Source organism: Brachyhypopomus gauderio, chromosome 7 (assembly GCF_052324685.1).
Source record: "Brachyhypopomus gauderio isolate BG-103 chromosome 7, BGAUD_0.2, whole genome shotgun sequence".
NCBI lineage: Eukaryota > Metazoa > Chordata > Actinopteri > Gymnotiformes > Hypopomidae > Brachyhypopomus > Brachyhypopomus gauderio.
This window is the reverse complement of record NC_135217.1, coordinates 26,625,287-26,650,424: the sequence shown is the minus strand read 5'-3', so window position 1 is coordinate 26,650,424 and position 25,138 is coordinate 26,625,287. Positions and strand designations below refer to the sequence as shown.

Below are 25,138 nucleotides of genomic sequence, written 5' to 3'. Positions count from 1 at the left end.
GAACTATCCTCATGTGTAAGTGGTTTCAGCCTTAATCTGGCATGCCTTGCTGTTTTATATACAATGTTGAAGGGTTTACTAGCTAAACCATGTGTGCTGGATTGTGGCTGGAGTTAATCTCTGCAGCAGGGAGGCTGTCCGGCAGCAGGGGGCACCGTGCCTGGCTGATCGAGGCAGAGCCCTTTAAACCGCGGAGGCCATTTTGTCTCGATCTCCACAGGACACTGCTTAGGCCATGTTCACCTGTGTTCAGAAACCAGGGAGGGCAGAGCAGAGGAGACGGAGTCGGCCGTGGCCACACCCAACTCCCTGGAGGATGAAGGGGACCTGGGGAGGGACAGTGAGAGTGTCCATACCAACGGCATCCCTGGCACACCCATCTCTGCCAGCTTCACTCCACCCCTGCCTGACGACCGGCTGTCTGTGTCTTCCAGTGACACTCAGGTCAGTCTGTGGGCTTTGAGCCTGCTACACCGACTCAACCAGTCCTGCCACACACTGTTGTCAAGCCAGTCCTGACACACACTGTTCTCAGGCCAGTCCTGACACACACTGTTCTCAACTTTTTATATATCAAGTATTTGCTTAGTTGTTTTTATAATTTTTTGTGGAATTAGACATCAACCCATAAACATATCATAACAAATTAATAAGTCAGATTGTGTTAACTGTGACACTGAAAACATCTTTCAGGAGATTTATATCTAGTGCTGTTTAACATTGCTACCGCCTAGCATGTGATGCTGATGAAATATTTTACCTTCAGAATCCTCATGCTAGCACGTGTGCTACTAGCGCGTGTCCACGTCTTTTTGTGCCACAGGAGTCTGGTGCTGCTACTGGGACTGCTCCAGCAGCAAAGTTCTCCCACATTCTGCAGAAAGACGCTTTCCTGGTGTTCCGTTCCCTCTGCAAGCTGTCCATGAAGCCCCTGTCCGACGGCCCGCCCGACCCCAAGTAAACCACACAGACTCCAGTGACCGAGTCTATATGCCCCAGGGTCATGTGGTCAGCCTAACTCCGCCCCCCTCGTCTGCAGGTCCCACGAGCTGCGCTCCAAGGTCCTGTCTCTGCAGCTGCTACTCTCCATCCTGCAGAACGCAGGGCCCATCTTCAAGACCAACGAGATGTTCATCAACGCCATCAAGCAGTACCTGTGTGTTGCCCTGTCCAAGAACGGCGTGTCCTCTGTCCCCGAGGTCTTTGAGCTCTCCCTGTCCATCTTCCTCACCCTGCTGTCCAACTTCAAGACTCATCTAAAAATGCAGATCGAGGTATCTGATTCTGCTTCTTCTTGTATACCCTGTTGCCCCTGGTCTGCTGAACAGTCAGCTGGCAGCATGGATTTCATTTTCACAGTCGGTTAATCACGACAGCGTATAATTGTGTGTGCATGTGCATATCTGTTTGCGTGTGTCTGGATATGTGTGCGTCTGAGTGCGTGTGCGTATGTGTGGAAGACACAGTCATGTCACATCATGCTGTGAGGATTTATGCTTCGTCGACGTTCTGGAGTAAATCTGCTGATTTGCACCCCATGACAACGTGGCCTGTTTATAGACACAACATTGTTATAATCATGCTGATTTTAGATGTATTGTGCTGAGGTGTTTGGGGTTTTGTGTTAATTAAATGAAACGTGACTTATAAAGAACGATCTGATTTACCGCATTTTGCTCCATATTTCTCTAAGGTGTTTTTCAAGGAGATTTTCCTGTACATCCTGGAGACGTCCACAAGCTCCTACGACCATAAGTGGATGGTCATTCAGACCCTCACCAGAATCTGTGCTGGTACGACAACGTTTCTGCTCCCAACTTCAGAGCTGTGGTGTTCACACGGAGCTGTTAACCGTGTGGGGTCTTTCTTGCAGATGCGCAGAGTGTCGTTGAGATTTACGTGAACTATGACTGTGACCTAAATGCTGCTAATGTATTCGAGAGGCTGGTGAACGACCTGTCCAAGATCGCCCAGGGCAGAGCGGGTCATGAGTTGGGCACCACCCCTCTACAGGTAAATATGACCTTTATCACTCACACAGGAAAATATATCACACAACAGTGGATATCAGGGCTTTGGCCTGAATTACATGCAAATTACATGAGAAAATGTCAGAAGCTTCCTGTTTTATGTGGCTGTTATGGAGCCTTTGAGCAGATGTGAGTTATGGAACATGTTTGTGGAAGAGAGACGCAGATTCACATGCAGAAAGTGAAACTCTTCTCCGGGGTTTTCTTCCAACTGGTTGACTTTGCTAATTTGCTCCGGCAATTGGTGAGGCCAAACTCACAGCAGGACTTGAACCTAAACCTGAACTTTCCACAGTGAAGACGTGTGTCCAGCTGTGTTCTGATGCGAGTCTCCTCTAACCTCCAGGAACTCACTCTGAGGAAGAAAGGCTTGGAGTGTCTAGTCTCCATCCTCAAGTGTATGGTAGAGTGGAGCAGGGATCAATATGTCAACCCCAACTCCCAGACAAGTCTCGGTATGTCACCAGGGCTGCTGTTAGCACCTCCAACTTTTATATTTTCTGAAGTACTTTGTATCTTTTCAAATAATGATGGGGCTATATGTTTGTGGAATATATTACTACATTAAACTAGTTTGGGGAATCAGTAACTACAGTATACTATACTGGGGAAGATATACTATACTATATTCTAGTTTGGCGAAGATATTGCTACACTACTACTACAGACCTACTACTTTGGGGAAGATGTTACTGTACTATACTAGGGAAGATATGCTACACTATACCACTAGTTTTGGGATGATATACCTGCTCTTTGCATGTCAAGTGGTAATTCTGGACAGGGTGTAGTTGCAGTAGTAACTCTGGCATGGGTTTGGTTGCTGTAGTAACTCTGGCTTGGCTTTAATCGAAAGCAAGTCAAAATGTCTTGCGCTAGTTTTCTTATAAATTTGATGAGTTCTGTTGCTTGTGAACTAGGGTTAACCCTAACCCCAGGGCTGTGTGGGTTACACCTGGGCTTTTTCTTTGTGTGTATAATTGTGACTAGTGCCTAATGATTGAATATGATATTTGATCGTGTTTAGTAGCATGATGCTGCGTAGTTGTTACAGCTTTGGGAAGTGGCTTATGTTTTTCCTTAGTACTTCCTCTACAGAAGACGTGTGTTGGCGTCCTAACAGCATTAGCGTGCTAACAGCATTATTGTGCTAACACCAGCCCTTAAGGCTCTGCTCTCGAGACGGGAAACATGAAAGTGAGATGTAGGCTCATGTTACCATAGTGACCATGTGTTCAATGTTTTAGAGAGTTTCCGATGTGTAATTAGATCGCATATAGAACAAAATCCTCCACGTGTACACACACACACACACACACACACACACAGCAATACTTTGCTGGCTTGGATTGCTGTTTTGGTAGTTTGGTGTTGTGGCCTACCTCATGTAGTCTGCTGTGAACGTACAGGCTGGTGTGACCTTCTTTGTAACGTGGTGTGAGCACCATGCAGGGAGTTGAGCAGAGATTCCAGTTCCAGCACTGCAGCGAATACGCCTCTCTCTCTCTCTCTCTCTCTCTCTCTCTCTCTCTCTCTCTCTCTCTCTCTCTCTCTCTCTCTCTCTCTCTCTCTCTCTCTCTCTCTCTCTCTCTCTCTCTCTCTCTCTCTCTCTCTCTCTCTCTCTCTCTCTCTCTCTCTCTCTCTCTCTCTCTCTCTCTCTCTCTCTCTCTCTCTCTCTCACTATTCCTCTCTTACTATGCATCTATGTCTCCTACGATCCCTTTTCCTCTTTATCTCCCTCACCGTGTTCCTCACTGTGATCCCTCCCCTCACACACATGCCCCGCCCCCAGGCCAGGAGAAACCTTCTGAGCAGGAGACCAGCGACTCTAAGCAGCCGGAGAGCATTAACCGCTATGGTAGCATCAACTCCCTGGACTCCACCGCGTCCTCCGGGATTGGCAGCTACAGCACTCAGATGTCTGGCACCGACAACCCGGAGCAGTTTGAGGTCCTCAAGCAGCAGAAGGAGATAATCGAGCAAGGCATCGAGCTGTAAGCCAACCTCGCATGGACGCATGTCCAGAACGCATGGACGACCCATCACATCTGTTTACAGACCCGGCGGTGGGAGAAGTGTGTACTGTATATATGGTCCTGCAGAACCTGGGTGAGAAGTTGATGTTCCTCCTTCTCCAGGTTCAACAAAAAGCCAAAGAGAGGCATCCAGTACCTGCAGGAGCAAGGCATGCTGGGTACAACCCCCGAGGACATCGCCCAGTTCCTACATCAAGAGGAGAGGCTGGATTCTGTAAGCACACTTCACTCTTCATGGTCTCACATATTCAGATATATTGAAATAATAGTTACATGGATATTAATATAGATAATGATTACAAACTAGAAAGCATAAATGCTTTCCCCAGACTGGAAAAAAAAAACATCCATTAGTCTTTCTGAATGGCTCGCGTTAGAGAGGCTTCCTCAAGGTGGACCTCGAGGGACTCTCCTCCCTGCTGGCACGTGGGAGGAGGAGATCCTCTTAACATCTGCTCTGAAATGAGAGCTACCGTGTGCCAGGTCCGTCACTGGCTAGAGATCCTGGGTAGGGGCAAGTGGGACGTGTGTTTAAGCAGAATAGTGCTTTGGTGAATAATGTGAATTCAGCATTTTATGACCTCGTTTAGTGGAAACGTGACTGGTTCTCATGTCTGGGTTCCAGATCCAAGCCGGAGAGTTTTTGGGAGACAACGAGCGCTTCAGTAAGGAGGTGATGTATGCGTACGTGGATCAGATGGACTTTCAGGGCAAGGACTTTGTGTCTGCTCTGCGCATGTTCCTGGAGGGCTTCAGACTCCCGGGGGAAGCCCAGAAGATCGATCGTCTGATGGAGAAATTTGCTGCTAGATACTTGGAGTGCAACCAAGGGTGAGATGCTTCTTAACCCAGCGTAGAACGCAGACTATTGCAGCCATGAGTGCATGTTTGAAGGCTCTTATGTGTGCATTTCTTTGATTTGTGTTTCCTGTGTATTTCTTTCTTACCCATGTGTGTTTATTTTTATTTTTCTCTAGGCAAACGTTGTTTGCGAGTGCCGACACGGCCTACGTCCTTGCCTACTCCATCATCATGCTGACCACAGATCTCCACAGTCCCCAGGTGAGAGGGGCTTCTTCACACCTGGCTCCTCACGTCCGTCCGTCCCTGACGCACCTCTCCTGTGCGCCTCGCCACCGAACGCAAACACTGTCTCAGCCCTCCGAACGATTTATCCACGAAAACACGGAGCTTCTGAGTGGACTAGTGAAATATTGTAATGTTGTTGTTGTTTCAAATTCAAACAGGTAAAGAATAAAATGAGCAAAGAACAGTATATAAAGATGAACAGGGGAATAAACGACAGCAAGGACCTGCCGGAGCAGTACCTGTCCGCCATCTATGATGAAATTGCCGGCAAGAAGATATCGATGAAGGAGACGAAGGAACTAACCCTCAAATCAAGCAAGCAAAGTGAGTGTCGTGTGCCCAAGATGGCGGGTCCTTAGTCATCGGCTCCTCACTTGAGGAGAGGAGGTTACTGGTATATCAGTTATAGCTCTAGATTAATGTTATCAAGCAGACTTGCGTCATGTTCCGTATATAACAGCAGTGAGTCATTGTAAATGGTAAAATGACTCAGCAGAACAATGTTATCTTGTTTATTAGTAAACTGATAACTCGTAGTTGATATGCTGAATGGCTGTTAGAGGGCTAAGGAAAGTAAAGGTTGTTCTGGGATCAGTGGTTGAAGTGTGCAGGTCATGCTGGCTGAGTACTGTGTGCGCTCTGTTGCTGATGCTGGGACAGGCGTGGCCAGTGAGAAGCAGAGACGACTGCTGTATAATGTGGAGATGGAGCAGATGGCCAAGACGGCCAAGGCCCTGATGGAGGCGGTGAGCCACGTGCAGGCTCCCTTCACCAGTGCTACTCACCTGGAGCACGTCAGGCCCATGTTTAAGGTACGCACGCGCACACACACACACACACACACGCACACACACTCACCTGGAACACGTCAGGCCCATGTTTAAGGTACGCACGCGCACACACACACACACACACACACACACACACACACACACACACACACACACACACACACTCACCTGGAACACGTCTGGCCCATGTTTAAGGTACACGCACGCACACACACACACACGTGCGTGCGCGCACACACACACTCACCTGGAACACGTCAGTCCCATGTTTAAGTTACACGCACGCACACACACACATACACACTCACCTGGAGCACGTCAGGCCCGTGTTTAAGGTACACACACACACGCACGCGCGCGCACACACACACTCACCTGGAGCATGTCAGGCCCATGGTTAAGGTTCTCACACACACATACACACTCACACGCACGCACGCACGCACACACATACACGCACACACACTCACCTGGAGCATGTCAGGCCCATGGTTAAGGTTCTCACACACACACACTCACACACGCACGGACACACACACACACACACAAATGCCCACGCACGCACGCACGCATGCACACACGGACACACACTCACCTGGAGCATGTCAGGCCCATGTTTAAGGCACACACACACTCACACACACTCTCACTTCTTTATAGTTGGTGCCTGTGATTTAAAGCCCTTTTTTCCACAGTCTGATAGCTATCATTAAAACTGCTGTGAGAGAATTTCAGGTATAATTGATAATCCTGAGATCACAAACTCAACAAAGTCTGGGTGTACCAACCAGTCAGTAAGTTCTGAAGTCCTCCAAGTCATTCTGTACGTGCCTACAAGCACATTAAAAGGTAGACTGGGGGAGGGGCTTCGGATGGAGGAGCTGAAGGAAGGGGTTGGGTTGAAGGGAGAGGCAGCGTTGTCAAAGGGGGCGGGGCTGTGGGGAGGGGGCGGGCCTACAAACCTCCTGCATCCCTCCCATGTTCCCACAGCTGGCCTGGACGCCCTTCTTGGCAGCTTTCAGTGTGGGTCTGCAGGACTGTGATGACACAGAGGTGGCGTCTCTGTGCCTGGAGGGCATTCGCTGTGCCATCAGGATCGCCTGCATCTTCACCATTCAGGTACACACACCATACACACACACAAACACACACACACACCACCCCGTACACACACACACACACCACCCCATATACACACACACACACACACCACCCCGTACACACACACACACACCACCCCGTACACACACCACCCCATACACACACACACACCACCCCATATACACACACACACCACTCCATACACACACACACCACTCCATACACACACACACACACACACCACCCCATACACACACACACCACCCCATATATATATATACACACCACCCCATACACACACACACACACACACACACACCACCCCATATATATACACACCACCCCATACACACACACGCACACACACACACACACCACCCCATACACACACACACACACACCACCCCATATACACACACACACACACACCACCCCATACACACACACACCACTCCATACACACAAATTCACACACCACTCCATACACACACACACACACACACGCTCTGTAAGTCGCTCTGGTTAAGAATAAATTACTGAAAATGAAAATGTAAATATAAAATGTATGCAGGCTGTGTATCCTCACAGAGGGGAGGCTGTACCATTGTAAGGCGAAGGAGGGGGGCATTGGGGGAGGGGAGTCATGTTTAAAGCCTGTACTACTGCAGCGAGTGTGAGGAGACACTTGCAGGCTGTACCATTGTGACCAGTTCATGGGGGAGGCCCTTGACTGCTGCCCTGTGGTGGTTGTTCCTAGCTGGAGCGGGATGCGTACGTGCAGGCCTTGGCCCGCTTCACCCTGCTCACCGCCAGCTCGGGCATCTCCGAGATGAAGCAGAAGAACATAGACACCATCAAAACTCTCATCACCGTGGCGCACACCGACGGCAACTACCTGGGAAACTCCTGGCATGAGGTGAGCTGCCCATACATGTACCTGCTCTCAACTCCACCATGATGCAGAAACATCAGACCCCCTACTTCTACGCTCTTTACCGTGTGTGTGTGTGTGTGTGTGTGTGTGTGTGTGTGTGTGTGTGTGTGTGTCCTGCAGATCTTGAAGTGCATTAGCCAGTTGGAGCTGGCTCAGCTCATTGGGACGGGCGTGAAGGCTCGATACATCTCTGGTACCGTTCGTGGCAGAGAGGGCGTGATCAGCAGCACCAGAGAGCAGTCCTCTGACGAGTACCTGGGTTTGGGTCAGCACCAGCCTCTTCCTCCTCAGCTCAACAGCTGCAGTGCAGTGTTGCTCAAAGACGAGCATATTGCTTAAGCTCATGGCCTCTGTGGACCTAGATTTAATGCTAACAAAGATCAGGATGCATTTAAATCTTCATTGAGGACTGGACCGGCCAACAATCTTGAGGATACTGAGAATGGTGGCATGTCCATTTTCTACCAAAGTGTTGATTCTTGTCTTTGGCATTTGTGTTGTCAGTGGGGGGCAACGTGGACCGTAAGCAGATCGCCAGCATCCAGGAGTCCATTGGGGAGACCAGTTCCCAAAGTGTGGTGGTGGCTGTGGACAGGTGGGAAGTGTTTCTGATGTGTATCACTACATGTTGCCGCAGACCTTCTCATCTTTATACTAATATGGTCATGATTTTTATTTTTGTAGAATATTTACTGGATCTACTAGATTGGACGGCAATGCTATCGGTGGGTGGCATTTTATGATCATTAAAGCAAACGTGTAGCTATGACTTTCATAATTTGTTAGACTTGTGGTTGTCTGAGATCTTTTTGAAGAGATCGTGTGGGGTTTGACTCCCGTGGTGGTTCTTCTGTGTGTTTGCAGTTGATTTTGTGCGGTGGTTGTGTGCGGTGTCCATGGACGAGCTGGCCTCGCCCACACACCCACGCATGTTCAGCCTCCAGAAGATCGTGGAGATCTCCTACTACAACATGGGCCGCATCCGCCTGCAGTGGTCCAGGATCTGGGAGGTGATCGGTGATCACTTCAACAAGGTGAGATGATGGCGCTCCTGTGGAACTTGGCTCCCACTTTGTGAGTGAGATGTTGCTACTGGTCTGTCCCTCCCCCTTTTTTCTCCTTTCTCTCTTTTCACTCTTTTTTTTTTCCCCCTCTCTCTTTCGTCTGTCTCAGGTCGGCTGTAATCCCAATGAGGACGTTGCTATCTTTGCAGTGGATTCCCTGAGACAGCTGTCCATGAAATTTTTAGAAAAAGGAGAACTGGCTAATTTCAGATTTCAGAAGGACTTCTTACGGCCGTTTGAACACATTATGAAAAAAAACAGGTCAACACTTCAACAGACACTCTTTCCCATCTGAGCAGAAAAAAACATGCCTGCATTCATTTTAAGTTGATGGTGGCATTGTAGATTTACATTTACATTTACGGCATTTGGCAGACGCCCTTATCCAGAGCGACTTACTTTTTTATACAAGTGAGCAATTGAGGGTTAAGGGCCTTGCTCAAGGGCACCTCAGTCATGGCCTCAGGTCTGGGAATCAAACCCACGACCCTCCGGTCACAAGACCAGTTCCCTACCACCAGGCCATGACTGCGTTGTAGACCTGAGCTATGTGGTCTCAGCTATATTCCTCACCAGAGGTGGAGGACAAATGTTTTTTCCTCATTTTCATTACAGTACATACAGTACTTGATGACATTTGAGGAATATAGTCATATTACTTTAGCCCCACATCCTCAAACATGCAGGTGTGTGTGTGTGTGTGTGTGTGTGTGTGTGTGTGTGTGTGTGTGTGTGTGTGTGTGTGTGTGTGTGTGTGTGTGTGTGTGTGTGTGTGTGTGTGTGTGTGTGTGTGTGTGTGTGTGTGTGTGTGTTGTTGTTGTTGACATATCTCCACTCCGCCCCCAACACATCTCCATCCTACCCCCAACAGGTCTCCCACCATCAGGGACATGGTGGTGCGCTGCATTGCTCAGATGGTGAACTCCCAGGCAGGTAACATCCGCTCCGGCTGGAAGAACATATTCTCTGTGTTCCACCTGGCGGCGTCCGACCAGGACGAGAGCATCGTGGAGCTGGCCTTCCAGACCACTGGGCACATCGTCAGTAAGTGACCTGCTCGCTCTCACAACGATTTGGATTTAGTCATTTTGGATTTTGGATTTAGATTTTAAACTCAAACTTGGTTGTGGACCAGTATTGATAGAACACTTCTCTCCAGTCTTTGGTCAAGATAAAGGTGCATTCTCTGGTTGTGTTTTAGTTATGTAGAACTGTAGTTTTTTTTTGTAGGATCTCTGGAGTGGTGCTGGTAGTCACAACCTCTGTTTTCTCACAGCGAGTGTGTTTGAGAAACACTTCCACGCCACCATCGACTCCTTCCAGGACGCAGTGAAGTGTCTGTCCGAGTTCGCCTGCAACGCTTCATTCCCCGACACCAGCATGGAGGCCATCCGGCTTATCCGGCACTGCGCCAAATACGTGTCTGACAGACCTCAGGTCAGCCAAGAGCACGACACGACTGAAACGAGGAGCTAGAGCTGTACTGGGATCAGGGTTCAGTCTTTAACTTCTCATACTCCAGCCTTGTTGTTTAGCTTTTAGCCCACTGAATCTTTAGAAGTTGTGTTCCTGTCTGGCAGGCGTTTAAAGACTACACCAGTGACGACATGAACGTAGCCCCAGAGGACCGGGTCTGGGTACGAGGGTGGTTCCCCATCCTCTTCGAGCTCTCCTGCATCATCAACAGATGCAAGCTAGATGTCAGAACAAGGTGTGCGCAACAACACGTCCACATTCACAGCCCAGCGAGATTGAGCTTGTACGTTAGCTAGCTCACTGTGGAAACATTAGCTAGCTCACTGTAGAAACCAGCCTTTTGTGCTATCCAAAAAGGAGGCACAATCAACAATGTGGCTTTAAAGCTGATATGAAACTGTATAAACAGTAACTTCTCAGAGAATCAGATAGAAATTACTTCAGTCTTCAGTGATTCATAAAGGTAAAGGCACCAGGTTGATGTTTGTGATTGGAGCTCTGTTTTGCTTTCATGATTTAAAAGAAGTCTTCGATAATATGGAGGGCAACAGAACTAGTACAGGTAATTAAAGCATTGAGAGAGCGTGTGTGTGTGTGTGTGTGTGTGTGTGTGTGTGTGTGTGTGTGCGTGTGTGTGCGTGTGTGTGCGTGTGTGTGCGTGTGTGTGCGTGTGTGTGCGTGTGTGTGCGTGTGTGTGCGTGTGTGTGTGTGTGTGCGTGTGTGTGTGTGTGTGTGTGTCTCAGGGGTCTGACGGTAATGTTTGAGGTGATGAAGACCTACGGTCACACGTATGAGAAGCACTGGTGGCAGGACCTGTTCCGCATCGTCTTCAGAATCTTTGACAACATGAAGCTGCCTGAACAACAAACAGAGGTCATTATCACAGAACTAGTCCATTCTGGTTCTGACTGGTCCAGTCTAGCCCTGATTGGTCCATTTTGGTCCATTCTGATTTTAGTAGGTTTGCTCTGGCTCTTATTGGTCCATTCTTATGCTGATTGATCAGTTATAGCTCTTGGTCCCCCATTCTGTGTCTATTTGGTCAGTGTGCTCTCTGTCTTTCTTGTGTCTTTTCTTTTCTCAGTTTAACGTCCATGTTAATGTTAAGCTTTGTGTGGCTATGCAGAAAGCGGAGTGGATGACCACGACCTGCAACCACGCACTTTACGCTATCTGTGACGTCTTCACGCAGTACTTTGAGTCTCTGAGTGATGTTCTACTGGACAACATCCTGTCTCAGCTCTACTGGTGCGTGCAACAAGGTGAGAGAGAGCTGCCAGCCCAACTCCACACACTCGGCCCTCACAGCAGTTCTGCTGTCCCTCCTGGTCTGAGAGTATCTCCTGCACTCTCCGTCTCCTCCCTCTCTCTTCTCTACCTCCCTTTTCCCTTTCCCCCTCCCACCTGGCAGACAACGAGCAGCTAGCCCGATCAGGCACCAACTGCTTGGAAAACGTGGTCATTCTGAATGGAGAGAAGTTTGCACCTGAGACTTGGGACAAGACATGCAACTGTATGCTGGACATCTTCAAGACCACCATCCCACACGCGTGAGTTCCTGCCTGACTCCTCAGCGCCCTCTAGTGCCACTAGTCCTGAGTGGAGTGCTGGGGATTGATGGGTTTGTGCTGTCTGAGATGGTTTTAATGATCTGTGTCCTTTCTTACTCTCAGGTTGTTGACATGGCGGCCTGCAGGTGCAGAGGGTGATCACGCGAGTCAGCTCGACTCAGACAGACATCTGGTATGCAAACGACAATACGACAGTACCCTGCCCATGGGCGGTTTGTTAATTAGGGCGATTGGCGACGCACCACCAAGGAAGTTCTTTCTCTCACATTCTATCACGGTATTTAACTAGCAATGTCTGTTCTGGACAGCGTCTCTTGCCTCTGAATGCCATTGTCCAATTAGCGTTGAGGTGCATTCCTTGTAGTACCGCCCCTTTTGGGGTGATTTGAGTCTAACTGAAAATCGCCCCGACTGCTCTCGTAGACTCTCATGTTAACATTTTTTTTCTAAAGTGTAGGCGCTGCAATGCAATGTCTATGGGTTCTGGGAGGGCGTGCCCTTACGTGCTTACGTCAGACGTAACGTAGGGGAAATAACGGCAGCTAGAGGTCTGCTCAACGCGGCCAGCGTTCCATCAACTCAGAACAACTCAGTCGTTTCATTAAGAGAAGTGCCATTCTGTCGTCGTAATAATCAAGATAAACTAGCAACTAAGGAATTGGGGCCTCCGAGATCAAATTTAAACATCAAACAAGTGAAGTGTCCACAAAGGGAGGAAAATAATATAACCGAGGATTTTCGCTAAACTGGTATGAAGGGAAAACATGGCTAGCAGGCTGTGAAGTAGCGAGCGCCCTGCTCTGCTTTCCCTGCGTTCTGTTATCCTTAATGCTGTTGCCCATTTATATTCTAAAATGCAACACCTAAAATAAAATGCTGTCTGAGGAATACAGAAGTTATTGTGAGTGGGAAAGATTCACTTTTAATTAATAGTAAATCTCTCCATGTTTAAAGTTGTTTGAGGGCAAATTGAGAGATAACAATTTTTGTTCACCACAGTTAATTGTTCAGTCATTGTAGAGCTTTAACCAAGATGATATTTACAAGATATATCGGTGCACAAATACTGTACAGTCTATAAAGAGAAATATATATTTATGATTATATTTTCATTGGTTAAGTCACTGTTTTTTATTTACCGACTGAAATGGTCACTGAAATGGTCACCAAACATTTCATTGTTTTATCAGGACTCCATGTCCCAGAAGTCTTTGGACATCCAGACTCGAGTGGAGGACCAGCCATCCATGGAAAACAGGAGACAGAGTCAGTACAGTGTGGTTTCAGGTAAGTTCATAACAGAGTACAGGGGTGTGGGGACTGTGTTGAGTGCAGGGGTGTGGGGACTGTGTTGAGTGCAGGGGTGTGGGGACTGTGTTGTGGGGACTGTGTTGAGTACAGGGGTGTGGGGACTGTGTTGAGTGCAGGGGTGTGGGGACTGTGTTGTGGGGACTGTGTTGAGTACAGGGGTGTGGGGACTGTGTTGAGTGCAGGGGTGTGGGGACTGTGTTGAGTACAGGGGTGTGGGGACTGTGTTGAGTGCAGGGGTGTGGGGACTGTGTTGAGTACAGGGGTGTGGGGACTGTGTTGAGTACAGGGGTGTGGGGACTGTGTTGAGTACAGGGGTGTGGGGACTGTGTTGGGTGCAGGGGACTGTGTTGAGTGCTGGGGTGTGGGGACTGTGTTGTGGAGACTGTGTTGAGTGCAGGGGTGTGGGGACTGTGTTGAGTGCAGGGGTGTGGGGACTGTGTTGAGTACAGGGGTGTGGGGACTGTGTTGAGTGCAGGGGTGTGGGGACTGTGTTGAGTGCAGGGGTGTGGGGACTGTGTTGAGTGCAGGGGTGTGGGGACTGTGTTGAGTGCAGGGGTGTGGGGACTGTGTTGAGTACAGGGGTGTGGGGACTGTGTTGAGTGCAGGGGTGTGGGGACTGTGTTGAGTGCAGGGGTGTGGGACTGTGTTGAGTACAGGGGTGTGGGGACTGTGTTGAGTACAGGGGTGTGGGGACTGTGTTGAGTGCAGGGGTGTGGGGACTGTGTTGAGTACAGGGGTGTGGGGACTGTGTTGAGTACAGGGGTGTGGGGACTGTGTTGAGTGCAGGGGTGTGGGGACTGTGTTGAGTACAGGGGTGTGGGGACTGTGTTGAGTACAGGGGTGTGGGGACTGTGTTGAGTGCAGGGGTGTGGGGACTGTGTTGTGGGGACTGTGTTGAGTGCAGGGGTGTGGGGACTGTGTTGAGTGCAGGGGTGTGGGGACTGTGTTGAGTACAGGGGTGTGGGGACTGTGTTGAGTACAGGGGTGTGGGGACTGTGTTGAGTGCAGGGGTGTGGGGACTGTGTTGAGTACAGGGGTGTGGGACTGTGTTGAGTACAGGGGTGTGGGGACACCAGCTCTACATGTTCCATTGCTGCCTGCACTGCTCGGACTGTCAGACTTCTGTTTGGTCTTTTGACAACTAATTCAAGGAGAAACCTTTTGTGTGTGTGTGTGTGTGTGTGTGTGTCCTGCAGACGTCCAAGAGCAGAGGCTGTTCTCAGCACTGCTCATTAAGTGTGTGGTACAGTTGGAGCTGATCCAGACCATTGACAACATCGTCTTCTTCCCTGCAACCAGTAAGAAGGAGGATGCTGAGAACTTTGCTGCTGCCCAGGTGCTCAATCAACCGGCCTCTCCACAAATGCAGCTACGCAGATTAACTTAACATGTTACTGTGTGCGATTGTGTGTGTGTGTGTGTGTGTGTGTGTGTGTGTGTGTGTGTGTGTGTGTGTGTGTGTGTGTGTGTGTGTGTGTGTGTGTGTGGCTGCATGTATTGTAACAATGTTCATATCTGTTTCTTTTTCATTTCTTATATTTCTGAGTGAGCTCTACATTTGAAATACAATGTAGAAATGGCAAATAAGGCTGAAGCTTAACAGGACACCCATGTGTCTTTGTGTGCGTTTGGTGTTTGTATTTGTGTCTTGTCCTGCGTGTGCTGCACGCGCGTGTGTGCGTACGTGTGACACAGAGGGACGCTCCGGACGCTGGTGTGCAGGTGGAGACCCAGGACCAGGGCATGTACCGCTACCTCACCTCTGAGCAGCTCTTCAAGTTGCTGGACTGCCTGCTGGAGTCTCACAGCTTCGCCAAGGCCTTCAACTCCAATAACGAGCAGAGGAGCGCCCTCTGGAGGGCTGGTGAGCTTGCCCCGCCCCCCTGCACTCGCACCTGCACACACCTGCCAACTGTCTACGGGGAAGGAGTTCTGTGTGTCTGATGTGTGTGTGTGTGTGTGTGTGTGTGTGTGTGTGTGTGTGTGTGTGTGTGTGTGTGTGTGTGTGTGTGTGTGTGTGTCAGGTTTCAAAGGGAAGTCCAAGCCCAACCTGCTGAAACAGGAGACTAGCAGTCTGGCCTGTGGCCTGCGGATTCTCTTCCGCATGTACATGGACCCCAGCAGGCAAGACGCCTGGGAGGAAGTGCAGAAGCGTCTGCTCAAGTGAGACACACACACACACACACACACACACACACACACACACACACACACACACACACACACAACAAACTCATTCCCACAGTGCAACACAGCCACCTGTTGTGTGTTTAATGGTGTATTCTGTGTGTGTAATGATGCCCACTGAGACGTACAGAAGGCTAGCAGGCTACATGCTGTCCCTACTGAGATATTTAACACACTTGATATTGTGTATAATAAATGGTTGTAGGTTTTGATCTTTTGCATGTGAAGGACAAATTCCGATGTGTGTAAAATCACTATTGGTAACTTAAACAACATAGACAAGACCGAGGTCCTAATGCTCAGTACTGGAAGCATGTAAAGGCTTGTGATTGGTCCACTGGGACAGCCAGCTGGGCGTGGTCAGAGTCTGGTTGAGACCATGGTGCAAGGCTGTAGAAGAGTCCACTCTGCAGGGACATGAGGACACACGATGGCCTGTGGACCTGGGATTTACAGTAGTGTGTATACACTATAGTGAGTTACACATGCATTGGTTATGTGAGAGTGTGTGTCTGTGGATTTGGTGGGAGATTAGGGTACTGAGTGTGTCAGAAACAGATGGGGATTACAGTAGACTCATTGCGGAAAGGACACTGTTTAGTGAGTGTTGTGTGGCCCTCAGTGTTTAGTGAGTGTTATGTGATTCTCAGTGTTTAGTGAGTGTTATGTGATTCTCAGTGTTTAGTGAGTGTTATGTGATTCTCAGTGTTTAGTGAGCGTTGTGTGGCTCTCTCTGTTTAATAAGTGTTATGTGGCCCTCAGTCTTGAGTGAGTGTTATGTGATTCTCAGTGTTTAGTGAGCGTTGTGTGGCTCTCTCTGTTTAATAAGTGTTATGTGGCCCTCAGTCTTTAGTGAGTGTTATGTGATTCTCAGTGTTTAGTGAGCGTTGTGTGGCTCTCTCTGTTTAATAAGTGTTATGTGGCCCTCAGTCTTGAGTGAGTGTTGTGTGATTCTCAGTGTTTAGTGAGCGTTGTGTGGCTCTCTCTGTTTAATAAGTGTTATGTGGCCCTCAGTCTTGAGTGAGTGTTGTGTGATTCTCAGTGTTTAGTGAGCGTTGTGTGGCTCTCTCTGTTTAATAAGTGTTATGTGGCCCTCAGTCTTGAGTGAGTGTTGTGTGATTCTCAGTGTTTAGTGAGCGTTGTGTGGCTCTCTCTGTTTAATAAGTGTTATGTGGCCCTCAGTCTTGAGTGAGTGTTGTGTGATTCTCAGTGTTTAGTGAGCGTTGTGTGGCTCTCTCTGTTTAATAAGTGTTATGTGGCCCTCAGTCTTGAGTGAGTGTTATGTGATTTTCAGTGTTTAGTGAGTGTTGTGTGGCCCTCCATGTTTAGTGAGTGGGTATGTGGTGTTTAGTGGTGTGTGGTCTGTATTTATTGTGTGGTCTGTGTGTACAGTGTGGTATGTGTGCGTACAGTGTGGTCTGTATTTATCATGTGGTCTGTGTGTGGTCTGTATCATGCGGTCTGTGTGTGCAGTGTGCTCTGTATTCATCATGCGGTCTGTGTTTGTACAGTGTGGTCTGTATCATGCGGTCTGTGTGTGCAGTGTGGTCTGTATTCATCATGCGATCTGTGTGTGTACAGTGTGGTCTGTATTTATCATGCGGTCTGTGTGCGTACAGTGTGATCTGTATTTATCATGTGGTCTGTGTGTGTGGTCTGTATCATGCGGTCTGTGTGTGCAGTGTGGTCTGTATTCATCATGCGGTCTGTGTGTGTACAGTCTGGTCTGTATTTATCATGTGGTCTGTGTGTGTACAGTGTGTGCAGTGATGCTGTGTCCTATTTCCTGACCCTGACGTCGGAGAGCCACCGTGAGGCCTGGACCAACCTGCTGCTCCTCTTCCTCACCAAAGCGCTGAAGATCAGTGATGACCGGGTGAGCAGCTGCCTTCTGTGCACCAGACCCTATAAAGGGGTTTTGTATTGTTATACATGGACTTGGCATCAGTCTTTCAGGGGTCATAGGGGGTCATACACACACGCACAGCTCGTTTCTACTGAGGCCATATTTGTTTGAGGGAGGCAGTGCTGGTATGACTGGACCCAGCTGCAGCGCACAGTTCTGTTCGAGGTTCTGAACAGATGGCATGTCTATTCCTGCTTAACCACACTACTGATGAATGACTGAGTCAAGAAGATAAGGGAGTCTAATCAGATACTCGTGTTAACGAATCATAGCAGTAACTTTTACTACAGCTGTGTTACTTATCTGATGTGTAGTTTAGTTCAGAGAGACCCCAACTGTCACCTGTACAGGTGTGTGAGAAGGAGAGCAAGGCATAGTTACCTCTTTCATCTGGATTTTATGTAGTGGTTTAATCAGATTCTTGCAGACTGGGAAAAGCGAATAAAAATCACATCGGTTGTCGTACACTCTGGTATGAAGAAGCGTGTGCCTGCGTGTGTCGTCATGCTGATATATACGTGTTGTCTTCAGTTCAAGGCCCACGCCACACGCTACTACCCCCTGCTGTGTGAGGTCATGCAGTTCGACCTCATCCCCGAGCTGAGAGCCGTCCTCCGCAGGTTCTTCCTCCGCATCGGCTTGGTCTTCCACATCGCCCCCGCCCTGGAGCCTGAGCAGGGGGTGTGTCCAGAGGGCTCGTCCAATCCCAGGGCTTCCTGCGAAGCCTAGAGATGAAGATGCCCAACCCTCCTCCATCCCCCCCACCTGCCAGTTCCAACTCCCGATAGCTCCACCCACTCGGTGGCAGTGGTCTGGAGGTCCCTCGTTTCATCTGCCGTCCAACTGGTTTAGGACCGTGACTAGAATCTAATGTGTCCCCGTGGCGAAGGTCGCCAGGGAGACTGGAAAAGGAGAGTGAATCGGTAAGCTGAGTGTTTGTAGATGATTGTGTTGAAGGTCCTACTGGAGCCCTGTCCCACCACTGTGGGAGTCTACACTGGACACGGAGATGATTCTGGAAGAAGATCCCTTGGACCAATGACCAATACAATACACTTGTACAAAAGACTCAGAATCACCTAGAGGGGCAAAAACTTTTAAGACTAAGCAGAACGACTATTAGATTATCTGACCACCCAGGTTCTGGGACAGAGTGAATATAATTAAACAGTGTATTGCTCTTTTGTCTTGACCTTCTCTTAAACCTGCTGAAAGGATGATGGAAGGTTTTAACATCAATCGATGGACGTGAAGGATGAGTGATGTCTACTGCTCAGTGGTTCTGTCTGCGTTTGGGTTAGATTTGCACTGCTAATGGTCATCATTAGCATGAATAGCTCATTGGATTAAACTAGATGTACAGAACAGCTTTGTAATATAATCTCATAACACTAGATTTTATTTCAGATTTTGGTTTTGTTTTTTGCTGCACTTAATTTCCTTTTCAAATGCACTGGAGATTTTTACTTTTGTGATAATTTATTTAACTATGTCATCTCCCCCAGACTGTCCAATGAGATTTAGAATTAATACAATACCAACTAATATATATATACACACACACACACACACACACACGTACTACTCACAAAAAATCTGGGATATTTGGCTTTCCTGTGAAAGATGAAAGACGTCGGACGCTTCAGTGATATTACACTGAAAACACTGTATTAGAATAAAAGCCAACAACAGTGGTGTTTACCCCAACAAAAATGTCAGTGTCTCAGTAACTTGTCATGTGTCCTTGAGCATCAATTACAGCTTGACAATGACGTCTCATCCTGTTCACAAGTCGATTTCTTGTCTTCTGAGGCACGGCGTCTCATTCTTCTTGAATGGCGTCCCTCAGGTCATTGAGGTTATGGGGTACAGAGTTACGAGCCTCTATACAGCAACTCGGAGCATTCTGCAGCTTTTCTATGGGTTTTAGGTGTGGAGAAAGTGCAGGCTGCTCCGTTTGAGGAACCCCAGGCTCCAACAGCCGTTCCTTAATGATATGAGCTCGGTGAGCTGAAGCATTGTCGTCCATGAAAATGGCCTGTGAATTAGGCCTGTGTTGTTTATTCAGAGGTACAATGACTGGATTTTTATATAAATTGTTCAAGTAGTAGGTTCTTGTCACAAAATGTAAGGCAGTTTTGTACTGACACACCTGCACAGTAACACCACCACCACCACCACTCTTAAGCTCAGTGACTACATTCATCTGAGAACATCCTGTTTGAAGCCTCACAATGATGAGGTACTGTTGATCGATTGTCAGGTGTCATCTTGGTCTCCTGATGTCAAAATGTGAACAGCATGATGAGGACTGTTGAAATACCATCCTAACTGAAACAGGAAATGTATTGGTCGATTCATGGATCAAACCCCTGTTGTGAATTTTGCTGTTAAGCTCCTTGTTAGAGAATAGTGAGATGTGTAAAAACTACTCAAACACTGGTGGACACGTGCATTCACAAATTTCACTTGAGTGCATTATAGGTTCATACTGAAATTTCACCCAAAAGCCAAATATCTCTGACTTTGTGAGTTTTGTGTGCGTGTCATTATATATATATAATTATTCCATTTTATATGTACCGATGCTTTTTTAAGGACACATGAAGGCAACAACTGGGATCCTTTTAAACTGGAACTTGAAGAAAAACAAACAAAAGTATGATTGCACCCTAATGTGAGCTGCGCCTGCATTTCTGCTCTATATAATCCTCTAATGTAAGCTTCTCCGTATGTGTACAAAATTAAGAAGCTAATATATTTAAATCGGTTTGGTTTTGGGATGGACTGTGTTGTAAAGAACACCATGAGGAAAGTTAGCTGTGCTTCACCATGGAGATAGGACCAGAAGCTTCCCGGTTACCGTGAAGAAGTGGGTAAAATGGTACAGCACTGTAAAGTTTTCTATGTGGAATAAATGATCTGTACAACTCCGTACACTGCTGGTCTTCATTCTGTACACCGAACCAGGCCATGATGAGCAACAATAATAAAAAAAAAATAGAATTTATTCATTCAGAAAATTGCAAATTACATTAGGTGTTTGTTAGCACTCATAATATTCGCAACTCTGTGTACACGCACACACAGCAGTTCAGCTGAGGGTTTGTGCTAGCTGGCAAGATGATCAGTCCTACCCTACCTAATGTAGTTCTACTCCTCTGCTGATGGATGTGTTCTGTGGCTTTAAACAAGCCCTTCAAAACGACAAATTAGACAGATCAGATCACAGTGGTGCTGTCAGGGGGAGGGGCTGTCCGGCGTGAGCTCCGCCCCCGAGTTAGCCGTGAGAGGTGGATGGCCCCTCTCACCCACTGTGCACGGGGCTGCGGCCCGCCATCAACCTCTTCAGCGTCTCTGTGGTGCTAGGACGTAGCCAGGGCTCCGTGGCAACTGTTGCTGTGGATGTGTGGCCGACGGGGGGCGGAGGTGGAGTCTGCTGCCAAAGTTAATCTCCCTCATCATCAGATGCTTCCACTGGGAGTGAAGAAGAGGCCAGTTCAACATCGCACCAGTGTGTGACATCAGGAACCAAAAGCTGCCACCCAGCTGCCCATGACGTCTTTAAGACCCCAGCTGGGGGGGGAGTGGGGGGTGGGGGCGTGGCCCGCAGGGTGGGTGGTGTGTAGGTATGTATGGGTATAAATAAGCAGGGTGGGTGGGGTGTAGGTATGTATGGGTGTAGGTCACATATGTCAAAGTCAAGGCCCGCGGGCCAGATCCGGCCCGTGAATTGATTATCTATGGCCCCCTGGATGATATTTAATTACTATTAGAACCGGCCCGCAGGCCACAGCTGCCCGCTGGTGTTTTGCACGCACAAGCACTACATTCCCCACAATGCAACGGTAGCCCGCGAAGTCACTGCAGCGCGCACAAGCGGCGAGGGTCAGCGCGGCGAAAATAACGTAATCGCAGTGGTTTAGCTCGTGCGAGACCGTCTCGCGCGCTGTCGATTCACGAGGTCGTGCATCTCTCGAATTTTGTACTTTGCGCGCGCCGCGCCTCAGCGCAATGAACAAAGTCATGTTTGCAGGGTTCATGCACCTTTACAAGGTGGAATTCGAGCACTTGTACGTCACCTTCAAGGTCCATTTCAATATTTCCCAGCACGTTAAACTTAATTAAGTTAAATATTTATACATATACTCGAAATGATTCGAAATAATTCGCTTTTTATTCACATTATTTAATGGTGGTTTATTTTCAAAACGCCCAATCTTAACGTCTTCACGTTCTCTCATGTTTCGTCCTGGAATTACAAGAGGCTCGTATTTGTTAACGTAATAAAAGAGAACTGTTCAGTCAGATAGCTATTTGTTGTGAAATTAAGTAGTTACAATTTCAAGCATTTTCAAGTACTTTAGCTTAAATTCCAGCACTTTTCAAACCTTTATTACTTTATTCATGTTTGCTTGTTGAAAAATATTTTCACTTGAAATTACTGACAGATGCATAAGAAAATATTGCTTTATTCATTTAAGCATTAAATAATATACACTGTGTTAGGTCTTGATTCAGTAGGCTATGTGCAATCATTTTAATATGTTTTAATAAACATTGAACCAGTCCGGCCCTCGGCTTGTAACAAATTAGTTTTTTTGGCCCTCGGTGTATTTGACTTTGACATCCCTGGTGTAGGTGAACAGGGTGGGTGGGGTGTAGGTATGTATGGGTGTAGGTGAACAGGGTGGGTGAGGTGTAGGTATGTATGGGTGTAGGTATGTATGGGTGTAGGTGAACAGGGTGGGTGGGGTGTAGGTATGTATGGGTGTAGGTATGTATGGGTGTAGGTGAACAGGGTGGGTGGGGTGTAGGTATATATGGGTGTAGGTGAACAGGGTGTAGGTATGTATGGGTGTAGGTGAACAGGGTGTAGGTATGTATGGGTGTAGGTGAACAGGGTGGGTGAGGTGTAGGTATGTATGGGTGTAGGTATGTATGGGTGTAGGTGAACAGGGTGGGTGGGGTGTAGGTATATATGGGTGTAGGTGAACAGGGTGGGTGGGGTGTAGGTATGTATGGGTGTAGGTGAACAGGGTGGGTGGGGTGTAGGTATATATGGGTGTAGGTGAACAGGGTGGGTGGGGTGTAGGTGTGTATGGGTGTAGGTGAACAGGGTGGGTGGGGTGTAGGTGTGTATGGGTGTAGGTGAACAGGGTGGGTGAGGTGTAGGTATGTATGGGTGTAGGTGAGCAGGGTGGGTGAGGTGTAGGTATGTATGGGTGTAGGTGAACAGGGTGGGTGAGGTGTAGATATGTATGGGTGTAGGTATGTATGGGTGTAGGTGAACAGGGTGGGTGAGGTGTAGATATGTATGGGTGTAGGTGAACAGGGTGGGTGAGGTGTAGGTATGTATGGGTGTAGGTGAACAGGGTGGGTGAGGTGTAGATATGTATGGGTGTAGGTGAGCAGGGTGGGTGAGGTGTAGGTATGTATGGGTGTAGGTGAACAGGGTGTGTGGGGTGTAGGTATATATGGGTGTAGGTGAACAGGGTGGGTGAGGTGTAGGTATGTATGGGTGTAGGTGAACAGGGTGGGTGGGGTGTAGGTATGTATGGGTGTAGGTGAACAGGGTGGGTGAGGTGTAGGTATGTATGGGTGTAGGCGAGCAGGGTGGGTGAGGTGTAGGTATGTATGGGTGTAGGTGAACAGGGTGGGTGAGGTGTAGGTATGTATGGGTTTAGGTGAGCAGGGTGGGTGAGGTGTAGGTATGTATGGGTGTAGGCGAGCAGGGTGGGTGGGGTGTAGGTATGTATGGGTGTAGGTGAACGGGGTGGGTGAGGTGTAGGTGTGTATGGGTCTAGGTGAACAGGGTGGGTGAGGTGTAGGTATGTATGGGTGTAGGTATGTATGGGTGTAGGCGAGCAGGGTGGGTGAGGTGTAGGTATGTATGGGTGTAGGTGAGCAGGGTGGGTGAGGTATAGGTATGTATGGGTGTAGGTATGTATGGGTGTACAGTTGTGATCAAATTTATTCAACCCCCAATGCTGCGAAGGGTTTTATGGAATTCAGTGCACATTTGTAATTGTGTTCATAATGAAATCTTACAAGGACTTGTTAAAGAACTAAATGCAACTAAGATAGCATCAATTTTTTTTGTCATAAAGTATTAAATGGCCTTTTTGTGATTTCTTCATTGACACAATTATTCAACCCCTTTACGACTACCACTCCTAAGAACAGAGGTTCATTCCAGTGTTTTCCATCAGGTATTGAAAACATCTGTGGATGTCAACGAGCAGCAATCAAGCATGATAAGCACCAATTAGGCAGATTTAAAAGGACTGTGATACTCAGCTCCTTCTAGACATCTACTGGTGTGTTTCCAAGCATGGTGAAGGCAAGAGAATGGTCCCAGAAGACAAGAGAAGAGGTTATTGCTCTTCACAAGAATGGCAATGGATATAAAAAGATTGCGAAGTTGTTAAATATTCCAAGAGACACTATCGGAAGTATCATTCGCAAGTTCAAGTTAAAGGGCACAGTGGAAACGTTACCTGGTCATGGCAGAAAGAAGATCCTGACCGCGACTGCTGTGCGCTACCTGAAGCGTAATGTGGAGAAAAATCCCCGCGTGACTGCTAAGGAACTGAAAAAAGACCTGTCAGATGTGGGCACTGAAGTTTCAGCTCAGACAATAAGGCGCGCACTGCATAACGAAGACCTCCATGCCAGAACGCCCAGACGCACCCCCTTGCTGACTCCAAAGAACAAGAAAAGTCGACTGCAGTATGCCAAAAGTCATGTGGACAAGCCACAAAGGTTTTGGAACAGGTTTTGGAAACTAAATTAGAACTGTTTGGGACAATGGACCAGCGCTATGTTTGGAGAAGGAAGAACCAGGCTTATGAACAAAAGAACACCTTGCCTACTGTGAAGCATGGCGGGGGGTCAATTATGCTTTGGGGCTGTTTTGCTTCTAATGGTACAGGAAAGCTTCAACGTGTGCAGGGTACCATGAATTCCCTTCAGTACCAGGAGATCTTGGAGGAAAATGTGATGGAGTCAGTCACAAACCTGCGGCTTGGGAGACGTTGGACCTTCCAACAGGACAATGATCCGAAGCACACATCCAAGTCCACTAGAGCATGGTTGAACATGAAAGGCTGGAACATTCTAGAGTGGCCATCGCAATCACCAGACTTAAATCCAATTGAGAACCTCTGGTTGGACCTAAAGAAGGCAGTTGCAGTGCGCAAGCCTAAGAATGTGACTGAACTGGAGGCTTTTGCCCATGAAGAATGGGCTAAGATACCCATAGGTCGCTGCAAGACACTTGTGTCAAGCTATGCTTCACGCTTGAAAGCTGTCATAACTGGAAAAGGATGTTGTACTAAGTACTAAAAAATAATGTCACTAGGGGGTTGAATAAAACTGATAATGATGTGAGCACAGTAAAGACATTTGTGGTTATTCCATCATAAATATTATGTTATGTTTGTCTAATTTATAAGTGCCTCTTTGATATAATTGTAAATAAGATGACTGAAATGATCAAAATCAATGTCAAACTGGCCAAAACACTTTATTTCAGTGGGGGTTGAATAAATTTGATCACAACTGTAGGTGAACGGGGTGGGTGGTGTGTAGGTATATATGGGTGTAGGTGAACAGGGTGGGTGGGGTGTAGGTATGTATG

General features: G+C 47.9%; 1 protein-coding gene across 4 annotated transcripts in view; it reads left to right on the top strand.

Moving 5' to 3' along the window:
* Positions 1-20,433, top strand: part of arfgef1 (ADP-ribosylation factor guanine nucleotide-exchange factor 1 (brefeldin A-inhibited)) — a 39,915-nt gene extending 19,482 nt beyond the window's left edge. For 2 of the 4 annotated variants that reach the window (XM_077012880.1, XM_077012883.1), the window contains 32 exons: positions 221-444; positions 824-957; positions 1,040-1,274; positions 1,694-1,793; positions 1,874-2,013; positions 2,377-2,485; positions 3,823-4,024; positions 4,169-4,280; positions 4,692-4,897; positions 5,044-5,128; positions 5,314-5,479; positions 5,816-5,967; positions 6,937-7,065; positions 7,805-7,963; positions 8,102-8,246; positions 8,486-8,576; positions 8,666-8,706; positions 8,846-9,015; positions 9,155-9,306; positions 9,917-10,089; positions 10,322-10,482; positions 10,626-10,756; positions 11,265-11,394; positions 11,648-11,783; positions 11,933-12,071; positions 12,195-12,264; positions 13,283-13,379; positions 14,600-14,739; positions 15,099-15,267; positions 15,428-15,566; positions 17,349-17,466; positions 18,028-20,433. In XM_077012880.1, coding sequence (XP_076868995.1) covers positions 221-444; positions 824-957; positions 1,040-1,274; positions 1,694-1,793; positions 1,874-2,013; positions 2,377-2,485; positions 3,823-4,024; positions 4,169-4,280; positions 4,692-4,897; positions 5,044-5,128; positions 5,314-5,479; positions 5,816-5,967; positions 6,937-7,065; positions 7,805-7,963; positions 8,102-8,246; positions 8,486-8,576; positions 8,666-8,706; positions 8,846-9,015; positions 9,155-9,306; positions 9,917-10,089; positions 10,322-10,482; positions 10,626-10,756; positions 11,265-11,394; positions 11,648-11,783; positions 11,933-12,071; positions 12,195-12,264; positions 13,283-13,379; positions 14,600-14,739; positions 15,099-15,267; positions 15,428-15,566; positions 17,349-17,466; positions 18,028-18,225 — 4,553 coding nt within the window. In that variant the 3' untranslated portion in view covers positions 18,226-20,433. The remainder of the gene's footprint in view (positions 1-220; positions 445-823; positions 958-1,039; positions 1,275-1,693; positions 1,794-1,873; positions 2,014-2,376; positions 2,486-3,822; positions 4,025-4,168; positions 4,281-4,691; positions 4,898-5,043; positions 5,129-5,313; positions 5,480-5,815; positions 5,968-6,936; positions 7,066-7,804; positions 7,964-8,101; positions 8,247-8,485; positions 8,577-8,665; positions 8,707-8,845; positions 9,016-9,154; positions 9,307-9,916; positions 10,090-10,321; positions 10,483-10,625; positions 10,757-11,264; positions 11,395-11,647; positions 11,784-11,932; positions 12,072-12,194; positions 12,265-13,282; positions 13,380-14,599; positions 14,740-15,098; positions 15,268-15,427; positions 15,567-17,348; positions 17,467-18,027) is intronic. The other 2 variants (XM_077012882.1, XM_077012884.1) reach the window with 1 other exon arrangement.
* The last annotated feature ends 4,705 nt before the right edge of the window (positions 20,434-25,138 follow it).